The sequence below is a fragment of the Oncorhynchus masou genome, chromosome 24 (genome assembly GCF_036934945.1).
Source record: "Oncorhynchus masou masou isolate Uvic2021 chromosome 24, UVic_Omas_1.1, whole genome shotgun sequence".
NCBI classification, from domain to species: Eukaryota; Metazoa; Chordata; class Actinopteri; order Salmoniformes; family Salmonidae; genus Oncorhynchus; species Oncorhynchus masou.
The window spans coordinates 82134239-82152384 of NC_088235.1; the positions used below are offsets into that span (position 1 = coordinate 82134239).

General features: G+C 42.6%; 1 protein-coding gene across 1 annotated transcript in view; it reads right to left on the bottom strand.

Moving 5' to 3' along the window:
* LOC135512818 (signal-transducing adaptor protein 2-like) overlaps positions 1–18146 on the bottom strand; it is a 22583-nt gene continuing 4437 nt past the window's right edge. The window contains exons 2-13 of the mRNA XM_064935235.1: positions 10395–10466; positions 10127–10246; positions 9994–10050; positions 8938–9095; positions 8652–8783; positions 8376–8445; positions 7665–7767; positions 7397–7495; positions 6982–7053; positions 6785–6859; positions 862–990; positions 1–670 (exon numbers count right to left, since the gene is read on the bottom strand). Of these exons, the coding sequence (XP_064791307.1) occupies positions 621–670; positions 862–990; positions 6785–6859; positions 6982–7053; positions 7397–7495; positions 7665–7767; positions 8376–8445; positions 8652–8783; positions 8938–9095; positions 9994–10050; positions 10127–10246; positions 10395–10466 (1137 nt within the window). The 3' untranslated portion in view covers positions 1–620. The remainder of the gene's footprint in view (positions 671–861; positions 991–6784; positions 6860–6981; positions 7054–7396; positions 7496–7664; positions 7768–8375; positions 8446–8651; positions 8784–8937; positions 9096–9993; positions 10051–10126; positions 10247–10394; positions 10467–18146) is intronic.

Below are 18146 nucleotides of genomic sequence, written 5' to 3' on the forward strand. Positions count from 1 at the left end.
TACAATACCAGTGATTCCTTTTATTTCATTCAGGAGACAACATTGGCTACATTGCCTTTCACAAAAGTCTGTTGTAGAATTGAGACAAATGTATAGCGATATCAATATAAATATAGAATACCTTAGCATGTCAAAACGACAAAGAAACAAAAACACTGACAGGTTTAGAATTGATACTGTAGGTCTATTGGATTATATATATATATATATATATATATATATATATATATTTTTAAAGCTAGTTCGACTTCAATAAATGTGCAAATATACAAAACAACAGTGGTGCGAATGTGACAATTAAATGCCGATTTACAGTTAAATTTGCTAGTGTCTGGTTTGGATGAAGCGATACAGGAAGGAGCAATCGATAAGGCATTCATCTTAAGAGTCTGAGCATACACAGCCCAGCTGAGAAGGAACAGGGAGAGACCCAGGGACCCGGCCCAGGGGAGGAGGCGGCCAGAGTAACCCAGAGGCTGAGTCTGACAGAGGGAAACACGGTCCATGTTTCTGTCTACCAAAGAAAGTGACATGTTGAGTGTCCCCATTTTGTTGTGAAGCCATTGTTGTAGCAGGCTTTTCCACTTGCTGGTTGACTAAGCTGTCAGGAGAGGTTGCTGTTATTGCGCCCGCCTCTTCTCCAACTTCAACTTGAGCTCCTCAGAAATGGCTGAAAGGAACAAGAGAGTCAAGAAACAAGCATTTAACTTTGGAATGGTTTTGGTTTTATCTACATTTCAACAATAGATACGCAACAAGTTCCCTGAGCGATTACCTCTCTAAATCATATTCAAGACAGATGGAACTCTTCTAAATGACAAGATAGTAAAAAAGGAAATAGAATCAAAATAGTTAACCTACTCTGAGCCACAGCATGTGGTGGGACAGAAATCACAGTGATGTCAGGGGTATCTGTGGAGGTCGAGTGGGAGGTACGAGGTGTACGAACAGAAGGCACCAGTGGTGGCATCAGGGCCTTCCTCTCAGGTCCTACAACACAAGGGAAAACTATTTCATTGACTGATTCCCAAAGGGAAGATTCAGTGGAGCGCCTAAAAAATAAACACACAAGACAAACACCACAAGGTGCCATGATAGGTATAAAAAAAAAATGCATGTTGACTGCCTTATAAAATGAGATACAGTGCATTCGGAAAGTATTTAGACCCCTGGACTTTTTCCACATTTTGTTACATTACAGCCTTACTCTAAAATTGCTTAAATAGTTTTGCCCTTTATCAATCTACACACAATACCCCATAATGACAAAGCAAAAACGGGTTGATATTTTTGCAAATGTATACAAAAATAGGTAACATTTACATAAGTATTCAGACCCTTCACTCAGTACTTTGTTGAAGTACCTTTGGCAGCGATTACAGCCTCGAGTCTTCTTGGGTATGATGCTACAATCTTGGCACACCTGTATTTGGGGAGTTTCTCCCATTTCTACTCTGCAGATCCTCTCAAGCTCTGTCAGGTTGGATGGGGAGCGTCGCTGTACAGCTATCTTTCAGGTCTCTCTAGAGGTGTTCGATTGGTTTCAAGTCCGAGCTCTGGCTGGGACACTCAAGGACATGTCCCGAAACCACTCCTGCGTTGTCTTGGCTGTGTGCTTAGGGTCATTGTCCTGTTGGAAGGTAAACCTTGGCCCCAGTCTGAGGTCCTGAGCAGATTTTCATCAAGGGTCTCTGTACTTTGCGCCATTCATCTTTCCCTTGATCCTGACTAGTCTCCCAGTCCCTGCAGCTGAAAAACATCTCCACAGCAGGATGCTGCAACCACTCTCCACCATAGGGATGGTGCCAGACGTGACGCTTGGCATTCAGGCCAAATAGTTGAATCTTGGTTTAATCAGGCCAGAGAATCTTGTTTCTCATGGTCTGAGTGTCTATTGGTGCCTTATGGCAAACTCCAAGCCGGCGGTTATGTGCCTAATTATTGAGGAGGGCTTCTGTCTGGCCACTACCATAGAGGCCTGATTGCTGGAGTGCTACAGAGATTGTTGTCCTTCTGGAAGGTTCTCCCCTCTCCACAGAGGAACTCTGTCAGAGTGACCACAGGGTTCTTGTTCACTTCCCTGACCAAGGCCCTTCTCCCCCAATTGCTCAGTTTGGCTGGGTGGCCAGCTCGAGGAAGGGTCTTGGTGGTTCCAAACTTCTTCTTGGGGACCTTCAATGCTGCAGAAATGTTTTGGTACCCTTTCCCAGATCTGTGCCTCGACACAATCCTGTCTTGGAGCTCTACAGACAATTTATTCGACCTCATGGCTTGATTATTGCTCTGACATGCATGGTCAACTATGGGACCTTATATAGACCGGTGTGTGCCTTTCCAAATCATGTCTAATCAATTGACCTGACCACAGGTGGACTCCAATCAAGTTGTAAAAACATCAAGGATGATCAATAGAAACAGGATGCACCGGAACTCAATTTCAAGTTTCATAGCAAAGGGTCTGAAACTTCTGTAAATAAGATCTGTTTTTCATTTTCAATACATTTGCAAACATTTAATAAAAACTTTTCACTTTGGTATTATGGGGTATTGTGTGTAGATTTATGAGGGGAGAAAAATATTTAAACCATTTTAGAATAAGTCTTTAATTAACGTAACAAAATGTGGAAGAGGTCAAGGGGTCTGAATACTTTCCAAATCCACTGTATCTACTAAGACCGTGAATGCTTTAAATGCTTAAAAAAATATTTGCAAGACTGCAGAAGGCAAGAAAATAGGCTGCTCGCCAGAGCTGAGCAGCACTTCACTTGGCAGAGATGTTTGATGGGGCAAATGGGGGTGTCTGACGGGGCATCACTAAAACATAAAACACAATGTTTCAAAACCTTGCTCCTCTACATGTTTCAAGTACATAGTTCATTATACATAGCTTTCAGTTAATGGCTGAGGCAAGGTTATTATAGTTGTGATTTTATATATTTGTCTTCATTTCTATTAGTTTATTTCAAAATTCAGTGTTCTGGACATGTTTGTTTAGCGCCCCCTAGAGGCAGTTCAAATGCAGCAGTGTAGAATTAACCTGTTTGTGTCATGTGACAGAAAGCAGTTTCAGAAGTGAAGCAATGTGTAAAATGTGAGTTACAAAGCTTATAAAGGATGTTTAAGGATTGTATGACAATGTCTGTAAGTACATTTGTTTATTAACACATGACAAATGTTACACATAATTACTATTTTACCGAAACATGAAAATGGAGTTCGCTGTTAGCTACTTTGCATTAGCTTCAACACTATTTCTCCTGAGGGACACCTAGCTGAGCAATATCAAGCATAGAGTTGCATTCTAGCCATTATATTTTATATTCGGCTTTAGATTGAGTACTTTTATTCCTTATTTCGTAGTTATTGTGGGAGACATTCTTTGCTCTATACTACTATACTACTGAAAACATGTACTTTTGTGTTTATTGCAGTTTCACACTGATTCAAGTAAACTTCCAAAAAGGCACCCTGCTTTTCAGAGTTATTTGAATGAGTGTTTAGCTAGATAAGGGCTACTGTACATTTAGCAAGTCCAGTATATTCAGTTAGTTTTCAGATTTAGTTTTTATTTAGTTTCAGTTTGATAAAAACATTTCTATATTTAGTTTCAGTGTTAGAGACAAAAAGTAGCCTATGCATGGGAGGCTAGAACCCATGAACTCTGTTGTAGGCCTATAGCAGGGCTCTCCAACCTTGTTCTTGGAGAGCTTCTGTCCTATAAATTTCTGCCCCAATCTCAGCTGAATCTAATAATTAGCTGGTTGATAAGACAAATCGGGTTAGTTACAACTGGGGTTGAAGTGAAAACCTACAGCAAGGGAGCTCTCCAGGAACAAGGATGGAGAGCCTTGGCCTATAGTTTGTCGATGCATGCACCATCTGAGCAGGGGGATGCAACCATTCTCTGGTTATTGCGAAACATCTCACTGGTAAAAAATTTCTGGTTGGGGCATGGCCACTCCAGTCTGCTCACTGCCCCCGCCCCAACCAGAAAAAAGAAAGGAATTAGGAAACATCTCGCTAGCCATTTTTTTCTGGTTGGGGCGGTGTATTGCTTTCTTTACAGACTGCTTCACATTTCTTTCCTGTTGTTCGATAGTGATAGCAAAGATTAACATCTGGTCAATATAATAGCTCAAGTAACCGCTCTAACAATGAAAATGCATGTCCTCAAAAGATGGAGACGAGATCAGGTGGGATCATTCTAGCCAATGAGGGGGCAGATACTTATTTGTAACTGTTCACATGCGTATTTTTTCCTCAAAAGACATAACAACCTAAACATTACTCTATTTAAATAAGCCTCAAGTCATTTGACACTCATACACCTCCATGCAAACACGTCTGCTTATCTTGCAGGGAAAGATTTTGGGCAGACGTAATCCTCTCGCTTCGCCTCATCCTCTCTGGTGATAGCTAGTGAGTGATACACAAGCTAGGCTTATTTGAAACATTGCCATCTACTGGCAGCATTTACCTGCCAGATTCAGAAGCTCAAAAACCAAATGACAAAAAAGCTTGAAAATATACACTACTCAAAAAATAAAGGGAACACTAAAATAACACATCCTAGATCTGAATGAAATATTCTGAATAAATACTTTTTTCTTTACATAGTTGAATGTGCTGACAACAAAAATCACAAAAATTATCAATGGAAATCAAATTTATCAACCCATGGAGGTCTGGATTTGGAGTCACACTCAAAATTAAAGTGGAAAACCACACTACAGGCTGATCCAACTTTGATGTAATGTCCTTAAAACAAGTCAAAATGAGGCTCAGTAGTGTGTGTGGCCTCCACGTGCCTGTATGACCACCCTACAGCGCCTGGGCATGCTCCTGATGAGGTGGCGGATGGTCTCCTGAGGGATCTCCTCCCAGACTTGGACTAAAGCATCCGCCAACTCCTGGACAGTCTGTGGTGCAGTTGGTGGATGGAGCGAGACACGATGTCCCAGATGTGCTCAATTGGATTCAGGTCTGGGGAACGGGCGGGCCAGTCCGTAGCATCAATGCCTTCCTCTTGCAGGAACTGCTGACACACTCCAGCCACATGAGGTCTAGCATTGTCTTGCATTAGGAGGAACCGAGGGCCAACCGCACCAGCATATGGTCACACAAGGGGTCTGAGGATCTCAACTCGGTACCTAATGGCAGTCAGGCTACCTCTGGCGAGCACATGGAGGGCTGTGCAGCCCCCCAAAGAAATGCCACCCCATGACTTACCCATCGCCAAACCGGTCATGCTGGAGGATGTTGCAGGCAGCAGAACGTTCTCCACGGCGTCTCCAGACTCTGTCACGTGCTCAGTGTGAACCTGCTTTCATCTGTGAAGAGCACAGGGCGCCAGTGGCTAATTTGCCAATCTTGGTGTTCTCTGGCAAATGCCAAACGTCCTGCACGGTGTTGGGCGGTAACCATAACCCCCACCTGTGGACGTCGGGCCCTCATACCACCCTCATGGAGTCTGTTTCTGAACGTTTGAGCAGACACATGCACATTTGTGGCCTGCTGGAGGTCATTTTGCAGGGCTCTGGCAGTGCTCCTCCTGCTCCTCCTTGCACAAGGGCGGAGGTAGCGGTCCTGCTGCTGGGTTGTTGCCCTCCTACGGCCTCCTCCAAGTCTCCTGATGTACTGGCCTGTCTCCTGGTAGCGCCTCCATGCTCTGTACACTACGCTGGCAGACACAGCAAACCTTCTTGCCACAGCCATCCTGGATGAGCTGCACTACCTGAGCCACTTGTGTGAGTTGTAGACTCCGTCTCATGCTACCAATAGAGTGAAAGCACCGCCAGCATTCAAAAGTGACCAAACATCAGCCAGGAAGCATAGGAACTGAGAAGTGGTCTGTGGTCACCACCTGCAGCACCACTCCTTTATTGGGGGTGTCTTGCTAATTGTCTATAATTTCCACCTGTTGTCTATTCCATTTGCACAACAGCATGTGAAATTTATTGTCAATCAATGTTGCTTCCTAAGTGGACAGTTTGATTTTACAGAAGTGTGATTGACTTGGGAGTTACATTGTGTTGTTTAAGTGTTCCCTTTATTTTTTGGAGCAGTGTATATATAAAAAAATAAAAATAACAGCAATTTCTGATGGTTTTTATTTTATAGTCAAAGATAAGTTTCAGTATAGTTTTACAAAATGTTTTAATTTGATTTCAGTTTACCAGTGGTGTAAAGTACTTCAGTAGTTACTTTGGTTCTGCACTTTTTTACTATTTTTTATTTTATTCCAAAAGAAGATGTACTTTTCAGTCCATACATTTATACGGACACCCAAAAGTACACATTACATTTTGAACGCTTAGCAAGACAGGAAAATGGTCTAATTCACACACTTATCAAGAGAACATCCCCCGGTCATCCCTACTGCCTCTGATCTGGCAGACTCGCTGAACACATGCTTTGTTTGTAAAGTACCTCTGGCTATCCGTATATAAAAAAGAAAAATGGTGCAGTCTTTAATTGAAGGAATTTGAAATTATTTATACTTTTGATACTTAAGTATATCTTAGAATTTACTTTAATACTTAAGTATATTTAAAGCCCTTTTTTAAATGTACTTTTACTCAAGTAGGATTTTGCTGGGTGACTTTCACTTTTTCTATTAACGCATCTTTACTTTTACTCAAGTATGACAATTGGGTACTATTTCCACCACTGCAGTTTACAAAAAAGTATTTTTTCCAATTTCATTTTTTGTTTACTACAATAACCTTGGTCTGAAGTTGTTAGATTAGTACGGTACCAGTAGTTTTAAGAGAGTTGGACTCACTTGGCAGACGAAAGCGTGTGGGAGGAGTCTGAGAGAGGTGAGCAGGCTGCAAATTAGTGTCTTTCTTTTCTTTCTCTGGAAAAGCACACAGACAAGAATAGCAACAGAGGGTGAGAAATTAAATCATACTTGGAAATTAAATAATACTTGAAGTGCGTTTGAAGACAGAGGGGAACAGGACAAAGGATAGTACTCACGGGTATCATTGAGGTCAAGGCACACTCTTGTATCGGACTCAGGCTCTGGAGTTGGTACACGCCCTCTTGGACCTGGGATTAAAAAAACAATATTCCCTTTACCTCTTTAGCATAATTCATTGAATCTGTTCATTACTAAGGCAAAACATGGATCATTTGAAGCTTGAGATAGAAGTTGACAAGTAGATCTGAGATCAGATCCTTTCCCATGGTCTTACGTCAGATAGTGTCTACATGACGCAAATGGACTCTGTGTCTTGTCTACTTGTAAAAAAATGTTTGTTAGTGGGAACTACCTCTAATTCCTAATATGAATGAGAGCTATAAGTGGTCAAGTGCATTGGGCGACATTGTAAATGTGTGGGTGTGTTTGTTAACAGGGTCAAGGAGGTCCCAGTAAGGTAGGTATGTATACCTGGTTTGGGAGGTAGAGCAGGGATTGGCACAGGGGGCATGGGAGTACTGGGGGCACACTGCAGACTCTCTCCATTCTCCTCATTTGCCTGAACAAACGCTAGGGAGACAGAGGGCATGAATGTTATGACCATGACCGATAAGCCAGAGCTATACTTAACTCATGATGGACAATGAACAGAAACACAGAGGGGAAAACAGGGAGAATGAGGAAGAATGTAAAAGCGAATGAAAGAGAGCAGTAGTAAGTGCTATGTGCTCCATCTTACTGATGCTCTCTTCGTACGGTCCTTCCATAATGAAGGGTGTCAGAGTTCCATTAGTCTTGTCCACCAGACAGTTTATGACATCATGCAGGGTGGCACAGAAGATCTACAGGCAGAACCATCATTAACATTCTGCACACACCACCTCATACTGGAAATACAGTGAAACAGCTGAAAAGACTGTCAATATGGCCCAGACTGTCAATATGAAACATTTACCACTCACTCTGTGCCAGAAATCAGAGAAAGGTGCTCAGAGATTGGCTAAAGCAGAACTAAGGCATTAACGCAGGTCATAACATCAAAAAGCACCAATAAAGGTAAGATGTATTATCACAGTGATCAATTTGTCCGTTTTTCCAGGAGAAAACAGGGGCAGGCAAAGACAATCTTATGGTTTGTTGTCCTGTGACTACCTGCAGAATATTTCATCAATGTCTTCCTTATCACTCCTTCACATTGGGTTAACCTGAGGCTCAATACCTCTCGGGTCATAATGAGAATTCCCATTCATAAGTTTAGAATGGGGAAAAGTGAAATAGTTAACTGCCATAAAGAAAATAACTTTAAAATTAAAATAATCTATGTTCGATTATACAAATAAAAACTTTAAAGTATTGTGTTTAAAGTGTTGTGTGTGGCAGTGGACAAGCAGGTGTACACAGCAACGAGGAAGCAGGAATAATGATTCAGGAATCCGTTTGAAACACTCACTGGAGTATCTACATCGATTGCGTATCCTCCGTCATGTTTCCTGGTCACTCGATAGTGTCTGAACACAGACCTGCCAGAAGAGAGAGTATCAATGAGTGGCACATTAATTAATTAGAAGAAATCTGTCACATGAACAAATAAGTACGGGCTTTCCTTCACTTGATTCAGCATGTGTTGCTTTCATGGACTATTAATCAAACTATCATGTGACGTGTATTTTCTTTGATTGAACTGGAGACAACACTGTCAGGAATTGAGGGGAATGGGGGAGTGTACCCATTGAGGTCCTGTCGAGTGGTGACAGCCAATGAGGCGCCATCCCTGCTAGGCCGAATCAGCAGGTTCCCACAGTCAGAGTGTCTCTCCAAAGTCATCTCTGCCTCAGTACGAGACACGGGCTGAAAACACCTGCACATAGAACATCCACATAGAACACATCTGAACAGTAGAAGAAAATTGGGCAAACAGAGCTAGCCAGACAAGCAGTAAACAGCCCAGTGTAAACCTCCGGCTACCAGCACCTTTGTCCCCTAGATTTCTAATGTATATATAGGGCACTCACGCAGGCATATCCCCTACGAGGCTGAGGTAAAGGTTGGAGCTGGATGCTGCAGCAGGGGTAGGGGACAGGGTCTTCAGTCTCTCTCTCTCGGTCTCTACCGTCTCTCTCATCATGTGGATCTGGCCTGGCAGCAGGTTGAGTGAGCTTGGCACTGACAGCTGGAGGGAGAGACACAAGGAGTATTTACCATCATTTAGACCAAAGGCCATGAAACACTGGAAATGTTTGAGGCAATATTGACTAAGCTGTGTGCCATTATGCCATTGTTACCAATGCAGTTTCATCAAATTCCCCACAGACAGATAATTATATAACACCAATAAATATATGGCATGATATTATACTGTCTGTGCATGCCAGTGAGACAGACAGCTTGAGAGATGGGAAGCGAGCCAAGACGAAAGTTAAAAAAATAGGGTAGGAAAGAAAAGGATCAGGCTTAATTAAAAATGTGCAATCATAAAAGTGTGATTTGGGGCCTCCCGAGTGACGCAGCGCTTTAAGGCACTGTATCGCAGTGTTGGAGCATCACTACAGCCTGGGGTTCGATCCCAGGCTGTGTCGCAACCGGCCGTGACTGGGAGTCCCATAGGGCGGCGCACAATTGGCCCAGTGTCGTCCGGGTTGAGGGGAGGGTTTGGCTGGGGGGGCATTACTTGGCTCATCACGCTCCTGCAGGCTGACTTGCGTCAGTTGAACACAGTTTCATCCGACACATTGGTGCAGCTGGCTTCCTGGTTAAGTGAGAGTGTTAAGAAGCGTGGCTTAGGATGCATAACTCGACCTTCACCTCTCCCGAGCACGTTAGGGGAGTTGCAACGATGAGACAAGATCGTGATTGGATATCACAAAATTGGGGAGAAAAGGGGGCATAAAACATAATTACTGACTTGATAAGTGTTCTTATAATCCCTGCCAAGACTGTAGATAAGCAGGGCTTGAACCATGAGATAAAATAAATTATTCTCAGTTTACTGACCAGATATTACCAGGAAAACTAGCCAACTGAGCCATATGTGGTATGATAGTGAATTAGCTGTATCATATTTCACTTACCTCAACTACAGAGTAGATGAAACCTTTCCATAGTTCTCGAGCCTCTAGACTTGGGGCCTGTAGAGTGAAGGAAAGAACCCATTAAACAATAGTAATGCAAAACAAAAAGGAAAATAGTCATCCATGTCCTTACAGTGATTTTGATCTCCTCATCCTCCATACGCAGGATGAGTCTGGCTGCCTCCAGGTTTCTGTCCCGATTGCAGTCATCCGTCAAGGAGATGGGGCCACGGAGCTCTAGTTTCTCCACATACTGTTGAAAACACACACAAATGAGTATGCAGTGACAAATGGGAGTGGCCACGCCCCCAATACATCGACCACTGAGCTTTCCGACATCGGATGTCCCACTTGTCCCATCGTAGGCCCCTTCTCTTGCCCATTACTTCCAGTTAACTCACATAATTGTCATTGGTGTTGTTGTAGAAGAAAAGAATGTTTCCACACAAGCATGTCCATAGTCTCCGAGATGCCTAGAAAGACAGAGAGAGGTGGTGGAAGACAGACAATGGCTATGACACGTTGTATGACACCATAAAGATTTACAAGAATACTGCATTAGATGAACTATAGATAATGAATTCCCATTTGTCAGTATAGTAACGTGTAATGAGTCGTGTCATGAGTCACAAGTCTACACAAAGTGGCACATTATATTATCGTTGAAAATCGTTCTCCCAGTGTAATTCATGTAAATCCTGTTGAACTGACTGACCGTGTCTATTTCCCATCAAGCCGAACATGTGACAGGACTGGCTTGAATTATGAAGATGACCACACCGTGAGCGGCTTTTGACCATTTTGGGGGATTCCTCACAAATTTCTCATTGGTAGGAAGATGTTTGGTCCATGTCAGATGTTGGGTACTATATTTAATATTATCTGAATCTTATTAATTAAAAAAGGGCCAATTTGGATGCAATCAATTAGCTTCATTGCTCAGAAAATGTCAAAAGAATGGCATTCCTGAAACAATCTTACCTGTTTCTAACTACAGAAACAATTTCATAACAATCTGAGATGGTGGGTAACATCGCTGAAATTAAATGGAACGACTCTGGTAGTAAACAGAACAAAACAGGCTGAATGACAGATTGGGAAAACAACCACATATCATCACGGGATGCCATTATTAGAACCCCAACACTGTCCAGTCATGTCTGAAGCCCAGCCCATTGCTCTAATCGGACAATACAGCAAAGACAATAATAAAGACCTGTCCATCTAATCTGTCACACCAGAACTGCTGGTGTGTAGTCTAACCAGTTCTGTCCCTGACATCCCTTGGCTCCTTCAGAGAGAACAAAGTCCAAAAAACACCCTATTTACCAGAAACCATTTATAATGTGTGCTCCACCCATAGCACACATACTAGAGCCGGCATGCAGACATTTTCTGTGTTAGTTACCCAGGAATATTCCTGGGTAACCATCTCAAACATTTAGACAATGTCTCAACTTTGGTGAATATGGCTTAAAAATGTTAAAGGGATTAAATTGTTGGTGCAAAGACTTCAGGGGAATCCAGACAACAAACGTTGATCGCACAACACAAATGTAATTGTCCCATAAAACAAATTAAATTGTCAGCCATTTGGCTCACATGGATATTGTTTGATTTGATTTGTGTTTTAATTGTTAAAATTAGTCGTTGTGCAGAGTAGGGCTGGGAATTGCCAGGGACCTCGCAATACAATATCACAATACTTAGGCGCCAATATGATATGTATTGCAATTCTCATGATATATGTATTGCAATTCGATAGTGATTTTACTGCGATTCGATGTTCTAAACATGTTGCTCACCATATGTCTGCTGCAGTGGGACATGAGAAAACAAGTTTTGATCAGTCATGGAAATAAAAGTCCTGAAAACAAAATTGGCTTTCTAAAAGTTGAGAACAAGTAAAGCCAACTAGCACTAAAATAATATTGCGAGTCAAAACGATACAATATCAAAAATAATATTTTAATATCTAACTATTTATTCCCCCTCCCCCCATCAATAGCATAGAGTTGTATGGTTTGTTAAACTTTTAAATCAATGTTTTTTATTTGGCATACATTTTAAGTGAAAAATCTAAGTACCAGTGCAATTTCGTAACCGTGGAATTGCCCAACACCTCTACATGTAAGCTTTTGTGTACCATGACGATAGGAAACATTACAGGGAATTTCCAGCTTGCTCAAGTAGTGGCCCAGGCTCATTCCACACATTAGTGAGATGTAAATCACTCATCTGGATCAGCCCTTCCCCAGTCAACAACACAAAAAATATTTCACATTTGTTTAACCAGGTAGGCAAGTTGAGAACAAGTTCTCATTTACAATTGTGACCTGGCCAAGATAAAGCAAAGCATGGAGTAAAACAAACATAGTCAATAATACAGTAGAAACAAGTCTATATACAATGTGAGCAAATGAGGTGAGATAAGGAAGGCAAAAAAAGGCCATGGTGGCAAAGTAAATACAATATAGCAAGTAAAACACTGGAATGGTAGATTTGCAGTGGAAGAATGTGCAAAGTAGAAATAAAAATAATGGGGTGCAAAGGAGCAAAATAAAATAAAATACATACAGTAGGGAAAGTAGTTGTAGTTGTTTGGGCTAAATTATAGATGGGCTATGTACAGTTGCGGTAATCTGTGAGCTGCTCTGACAGCTGGTGCTTAAAGCTGGTGAGGGAGAAGTGTTTCCAGTTTTAGAGATTTTTGTAATTCGTTCCAGTCATTGGCAGCAGAGAACTGGAAGGAGAGGCGGCCAAAGAAAGAATTGGTTTGGGGGTGACCAGAGAGATATACCTGCTGGAGCGCGTGCTACAGGTGGGTGATGGTATGGTGACCATGGAGCTGAGATAAGGGGGGACTTTACCTAGCAGTGTCTTGTAGATGGCATGGAGCCAGTGGGTTTGGCGACGAGTATGAAGCGAGGGCTAGCCAACGAGAGCGTACAGGTCGCAATGGTGGGTAGTATATATGGGGCTTTGGTGACAAAACGGATGGCACTGTGATAGACTGCATCCAATTTGTTGAGTAGGGTATTGGAGGCTATTTTGTAAATGGCATCGCCGAAGTCGAGGATCGGTAGGATGGTCAGTTTTACATGGGTATGTTTGGCAGCATGAGTGAAGAATGCTTTGTTGCGAAATAGGAAGCCAATTCAAGATTTAACTTTGGCTTGGAGATGTTTGATGTGAGTCTGGAAGGAGAGTTTACAGTCTAACCAGACACCTAGGTATTTGTAGTTGTCCACGTATTCTAAGTCAGAGCCGTCCAGAGTAGTGATGTTGGACAGGCGGGCAGGTGCAGGCAGCGATCGGTTGAAGAGCATGCATTTAGTTTTACTTGTATTTAAGAGCAATTGGAGGCCACGGAAGGAGAGTTGTATGGCATTGAAGCTTGCCAGGAGGGTTGTTAACACAGTGTCCAAAGAAGGGCCAGAAGTATACAGAATGGTGTCGTCTGCGTAGAGGTGGATCAGAGACTCACCAGCAGCAAGAGCGACATCATTGATGTATACAGAGAAGAGAGTCGGTCCAAGAATTGAACCCTGTGTCACCCCCATAGAGACTGCCAGAGGTCCGGACAACAGACCCTCCGATTTGACACACTGAAATCGATCAGAGAAGTAGTTGGTGAACCAGGCGAGGTAATCATTTGAGAAACCAAGGCTGTTGAGTCTGCCGATGAGGATGTGGTGATTGACAGAGTCGAAAGCCTTGGCCAGATCAATGAATACGGCTGCACAGTAATGTTTCTTATCGTTGGCAGTTAAGATATCATTTAGGACCTTGAGCGTGGCTGAGGTGCACCCATGACCAGTTCTGAAACCAGATTGCATAGCAGAGAGGGTATAGTGAGATTCGAAATGGTCGGTAATCTGTTTGTTGACTTGGCTTTTCGAAGAAAGGCAGGGTAGGATAGATAATAGGTCTGTAGCAGTTGGGGTCAAGAGTGTCCCCCCCTTTGAAGAGGGGGATGACCGCAGCTGTTTTCCAATCTTTGGGAATCTCAGACGACACGAAAGAGAGGTTGAACAGGCTAGTAATTAGGGGTGGCAACAATTTCGGCAGATAATTTTAGAAAGAAAGGGTCCATACTGTCTAGCCCGGCTGATTTGTAGGGGTACAGATTTTTCAGCTCTTTCAGAACATCAGCTGACTGGATTTGGGAGAAGGAGAAATGGGGAAGACTTGGGCGAGTTGCTGTGGGGGGGTGCAGTGCTATTGACCGGGGTAGGGGTAGCCAGGTGGAAAGCATGGCCAGCCCTAAAAAAATACTTATTGAAATTCTCAATTAAAGTGGATTTATCAGTGGTGACAGTGTTTCCTATCTTCAGTGCAGTGGGCAGCTGGGAGGAGGTGTTCTTACTCTCCATGGGCTTTACAGTGTCCCAGAACTATTGAGTTCGTGTTGCAGGAAGCACATTTCTGCTTGAAAAAGCTAGCCTTGGCTTTTCTAACTGCCTGTGTATATTGGTTTCTAGCTTCCCTGAAAAGCTGCATATCACGGGGGCTGTTCGATGCTAATGCAGAACACCATAGGATGTTTTTGTGTTAGTTAAGGGCAGTCAGGTCTGGGGAGAACCAAGGGCTGTATATGTTCCTGGTTCTACATTTCTTGAATGGGGCATGCTTATTTAAGATGGTTAGGAAGGCATTTAAAAAAAATAACCAGGCATCCTCTACTGACGGGATGAGATCAATATCCTTCCAGCATACCCCGGCCAGGTCGATTAGAAAGGCCTGCTCGCTAAAGTGTTTCAGGGAGCGTTTGACAGTGATGAGTGGAGGTCGTTTGACCGCTGACCCATTACAGATGCAGGCAATGAGGCAGTGATTGCTGAGATCTTGGTTGAAGACAGCAGAGGTGTATTTAGAGGGCAAGTTGGTTAGGATGAAATCTATGAGGGTGCCCGTGTTTACAGCTTTGGGGAGGTACCTGGTAGGTTCATTGATAATTTGTGTGAGATTGAGGGCATCAAGCTTAGATTGTAGGATGGCTGGGGTGTTAACATGCTCCGGTTTAGGTCGCCTAGCAGCACGAGCTCTGAAGATCGATGGGGGGCAATCAGTTCACATATGGTGTCCAGAGCACAGCTGGGGGCAGAGGGTGGTCTATAGCAGGCGGCAACGGTGAGAGACTTGTTTTTAGAGAGGTGGATTTTTTAAAGTAGAAGTTCAAATTGTTTGGGTACAGACCTGGATAGTAGCCTGCAGAGTTCTGTCCTATCTTTGCAGTAGATTGCAACACTGCCCCCTTTGGCAATTCTATCTTGTCTGAAAATGTTGTAGTTGAGGATGAAAATTTCAGAATTTTTGGTGGTCTTCAGCTAGAACATCCGACACAGCTAGAACATCTGGGTTGGCAGTGTGTGCTAAAGCAGTGAATAAAACAAACTTAGGGAGGAGGCTTCTAATGTTAACATGCATGAAACCAAGGCTATTACGGTTACAGAAGTCATCAAAAGAGAGCGCCTGGGGAATAGGAGTGGAACTAGGCACTGCAGGGCCTGGATTCACCTCTACAACACCAGAGGAAAAGAGTAGGATAAGCGTACGGGTAAAAGCAATGAGAATTGGTCGTCTAGAAGGTCTGGAACAGAGAGTAAAAGGAGGTTTCTGGGGGCGATAAAATAGCTTCAAGGTATAATGTACAGACAAAGGTATGGTAGGATGTGAATACAGTGGAGGTAAACATAGGTATTGAGTGATTATGAGAGAGATATTGTCTGTAGAAACATCATTGAAACCAGGAGATGTCATTGCATGTGTGGGTGGTGGAACTAATAGGTTGGATAAAGTATAGTGAGCAGGACTAGAGGCTCTACAGTGAAATAAGCCAATAAACACTAACCAGAACAGCAATGGACAAGGCATATTAACATTAAAGGAGAGGCATGCTTAGTCGAGTGATCAAAAGGGTCCAGTGAGTAGTGAGGTTGGTTGGGGTCACGGCGATTCAGACAAATAAATTCATTAAAAATCCTACAATTTGATTTTCTGGATTTTCTTCTAATTTTGTCTGTCATAGTTGAAGTGTACCTATGATGAAAATTACAGGCCTCTAATTTATCTTTTTAAGTGGGAGAACTTGCACAATTGGTGGCTGACTAAATACTTTTTTGCACCACTGTCTGTCATATATATATATATATATGACAGACAGTGGTGCAAAATAGTATTTAGTCAGCCACCAATTGTGCAAGTTCTCCCACTTAAAAAGATAAATTACAGGCCTCTAATTTTCATCATAGGTACACTTCAACTATACCTGTGTGTAATGATAGATAGATAGATATCTATCTATAGGACACGACAAGACGAGGGCAAAGGACGTCTGACTGCTATGCCATCTTGGTGATGGAAATTAAAGATGTAATTTCCGTTTGCAGATGTAAGAAACACAAACTAATATTGAAATTATATAACGCTTGTGGATTTCTATTAGATCCAAGTGGAAACAACATCGGTGTCATACACAAAAGGGTCTTGTGGTCAAGCAACAACAAATGCGTTCCTTGAGTGACGGGGTGGGACTAGGTCTGTGTGGAAAGTGGCATAGGGACAGAGAGAGAGAGAGCGGAGAAGGATGACTCAAGTAGTGGAGTAAACTATACAAATGGACATTACGCAGACGTATCACTTTTAACAAACCATACATTAAAATACCGTTATAGAAGGTGAAGTAAAAACCCAAACCAGTCCATGCATCTATACCGCTAGATTGTAAAATATGCTATACCGCGCAGCCCTAGCGGGCAATACACTCCTAGCCCTCCTCATCCAGCGGGTATGTGTGTTTGACCAAATTCAATACTATTTTACAGTAAACAAACTGACAAACTTTCAGTGCGCTTATAGGGAACAACATTCAACAAGCACAGCAGTTACATAAATTACTGATGTTGGCTGAGAGAAATTGATGCTAAAAAGAGTGTGGGGGCTGTTTTGTTAGACTTCAGTGCGGCTTTTGACATTATCGATCATAGTCTGCTGCTGGAAAAATGTATGTGTTATTGCTTTACACCCCCTGCTACAGTGCCTTGCGAAAGTATTCGGCCCCCTTGAACTTTGCGACCTTTTGCCACATTTCAGGCTTCAAACAAAGATATACAACTGTATTTTTTTGTGAAGAATCAACAAGTGGGACACAATCATGAAGTGGAATGACATTTTTGGATATTTCAAACTTTAACAAATCAAAAACTGAAAAACTGTGCGTGCAAAATTATTCAGCCCCTTTACTTTCAGTGCAGCAAACTCTCTCCAGAAGTTCAGTGAGGATCTCTGAATGATCCAATGTTGACCTAAATGACTAATGATGATAAATACAATCCACCTGTGTGTAATCAAGTCTCCGTATAAATGCACCTGCACTGTGATAGTCTCAGAGGTCCGTTAAAAGCGCAGAGAGCATCATGAAGAACAAGGAACACACCAGGCAGGTCCGAGATACTGTTGTGTAGAAGTTTAAACCCGGATTTGGATACAAAAATATTTCCCAAGCTTGAAACATCCCAAGGAGCACTGTGCAAGCGATAATATTGAAATGGAAGGAGTATCAGACCACTGCAAATCTACCAAGACCTGGCCGTCCCTCTAAACTTTCAGCTCATACAAGGAGAAGACTGATCAGAGATGCAGCCAAGAGGCCCATGATCACTCTGGATGAACTGCAGAGATCTACTGCTGAGGTGGGAGACTCTGTCCATAGGCCAACAATCAGTCGTATATTGCACAAATCTGGCCTTTATGGAAGAGTGGCAAGAAGAAAGCCATTTCTTAAAGATATCCATAAAAAGTGTTGTTTAAAATCTGCCACAAGCCACCTGGGAGACACACCAAACATGTGGAAGAAGGTGCTCTGGTCAGATGAAACCAAAATTGAACTTTTTGGCAACAATGCAAAACGTTATGTTTGGTGTAAAAGCAACACAGCTCATCACCCTGAACACACCATCCCCACTGTCAAACATGGTGGTGGCAGCATCATGGTTTGGGCCTGCTCTTCTTCAACAGGGACAGGGAAGATGGTTAAAATTGATGGGAAGATGAATGGAGCCAAATACAGGACCAGTCTGGAAGAAAACCTGATGGAGTCTGCAAAAGACCTGAGACTGGGACGGAGATTTGTCTTCCAACAAGACAATGAT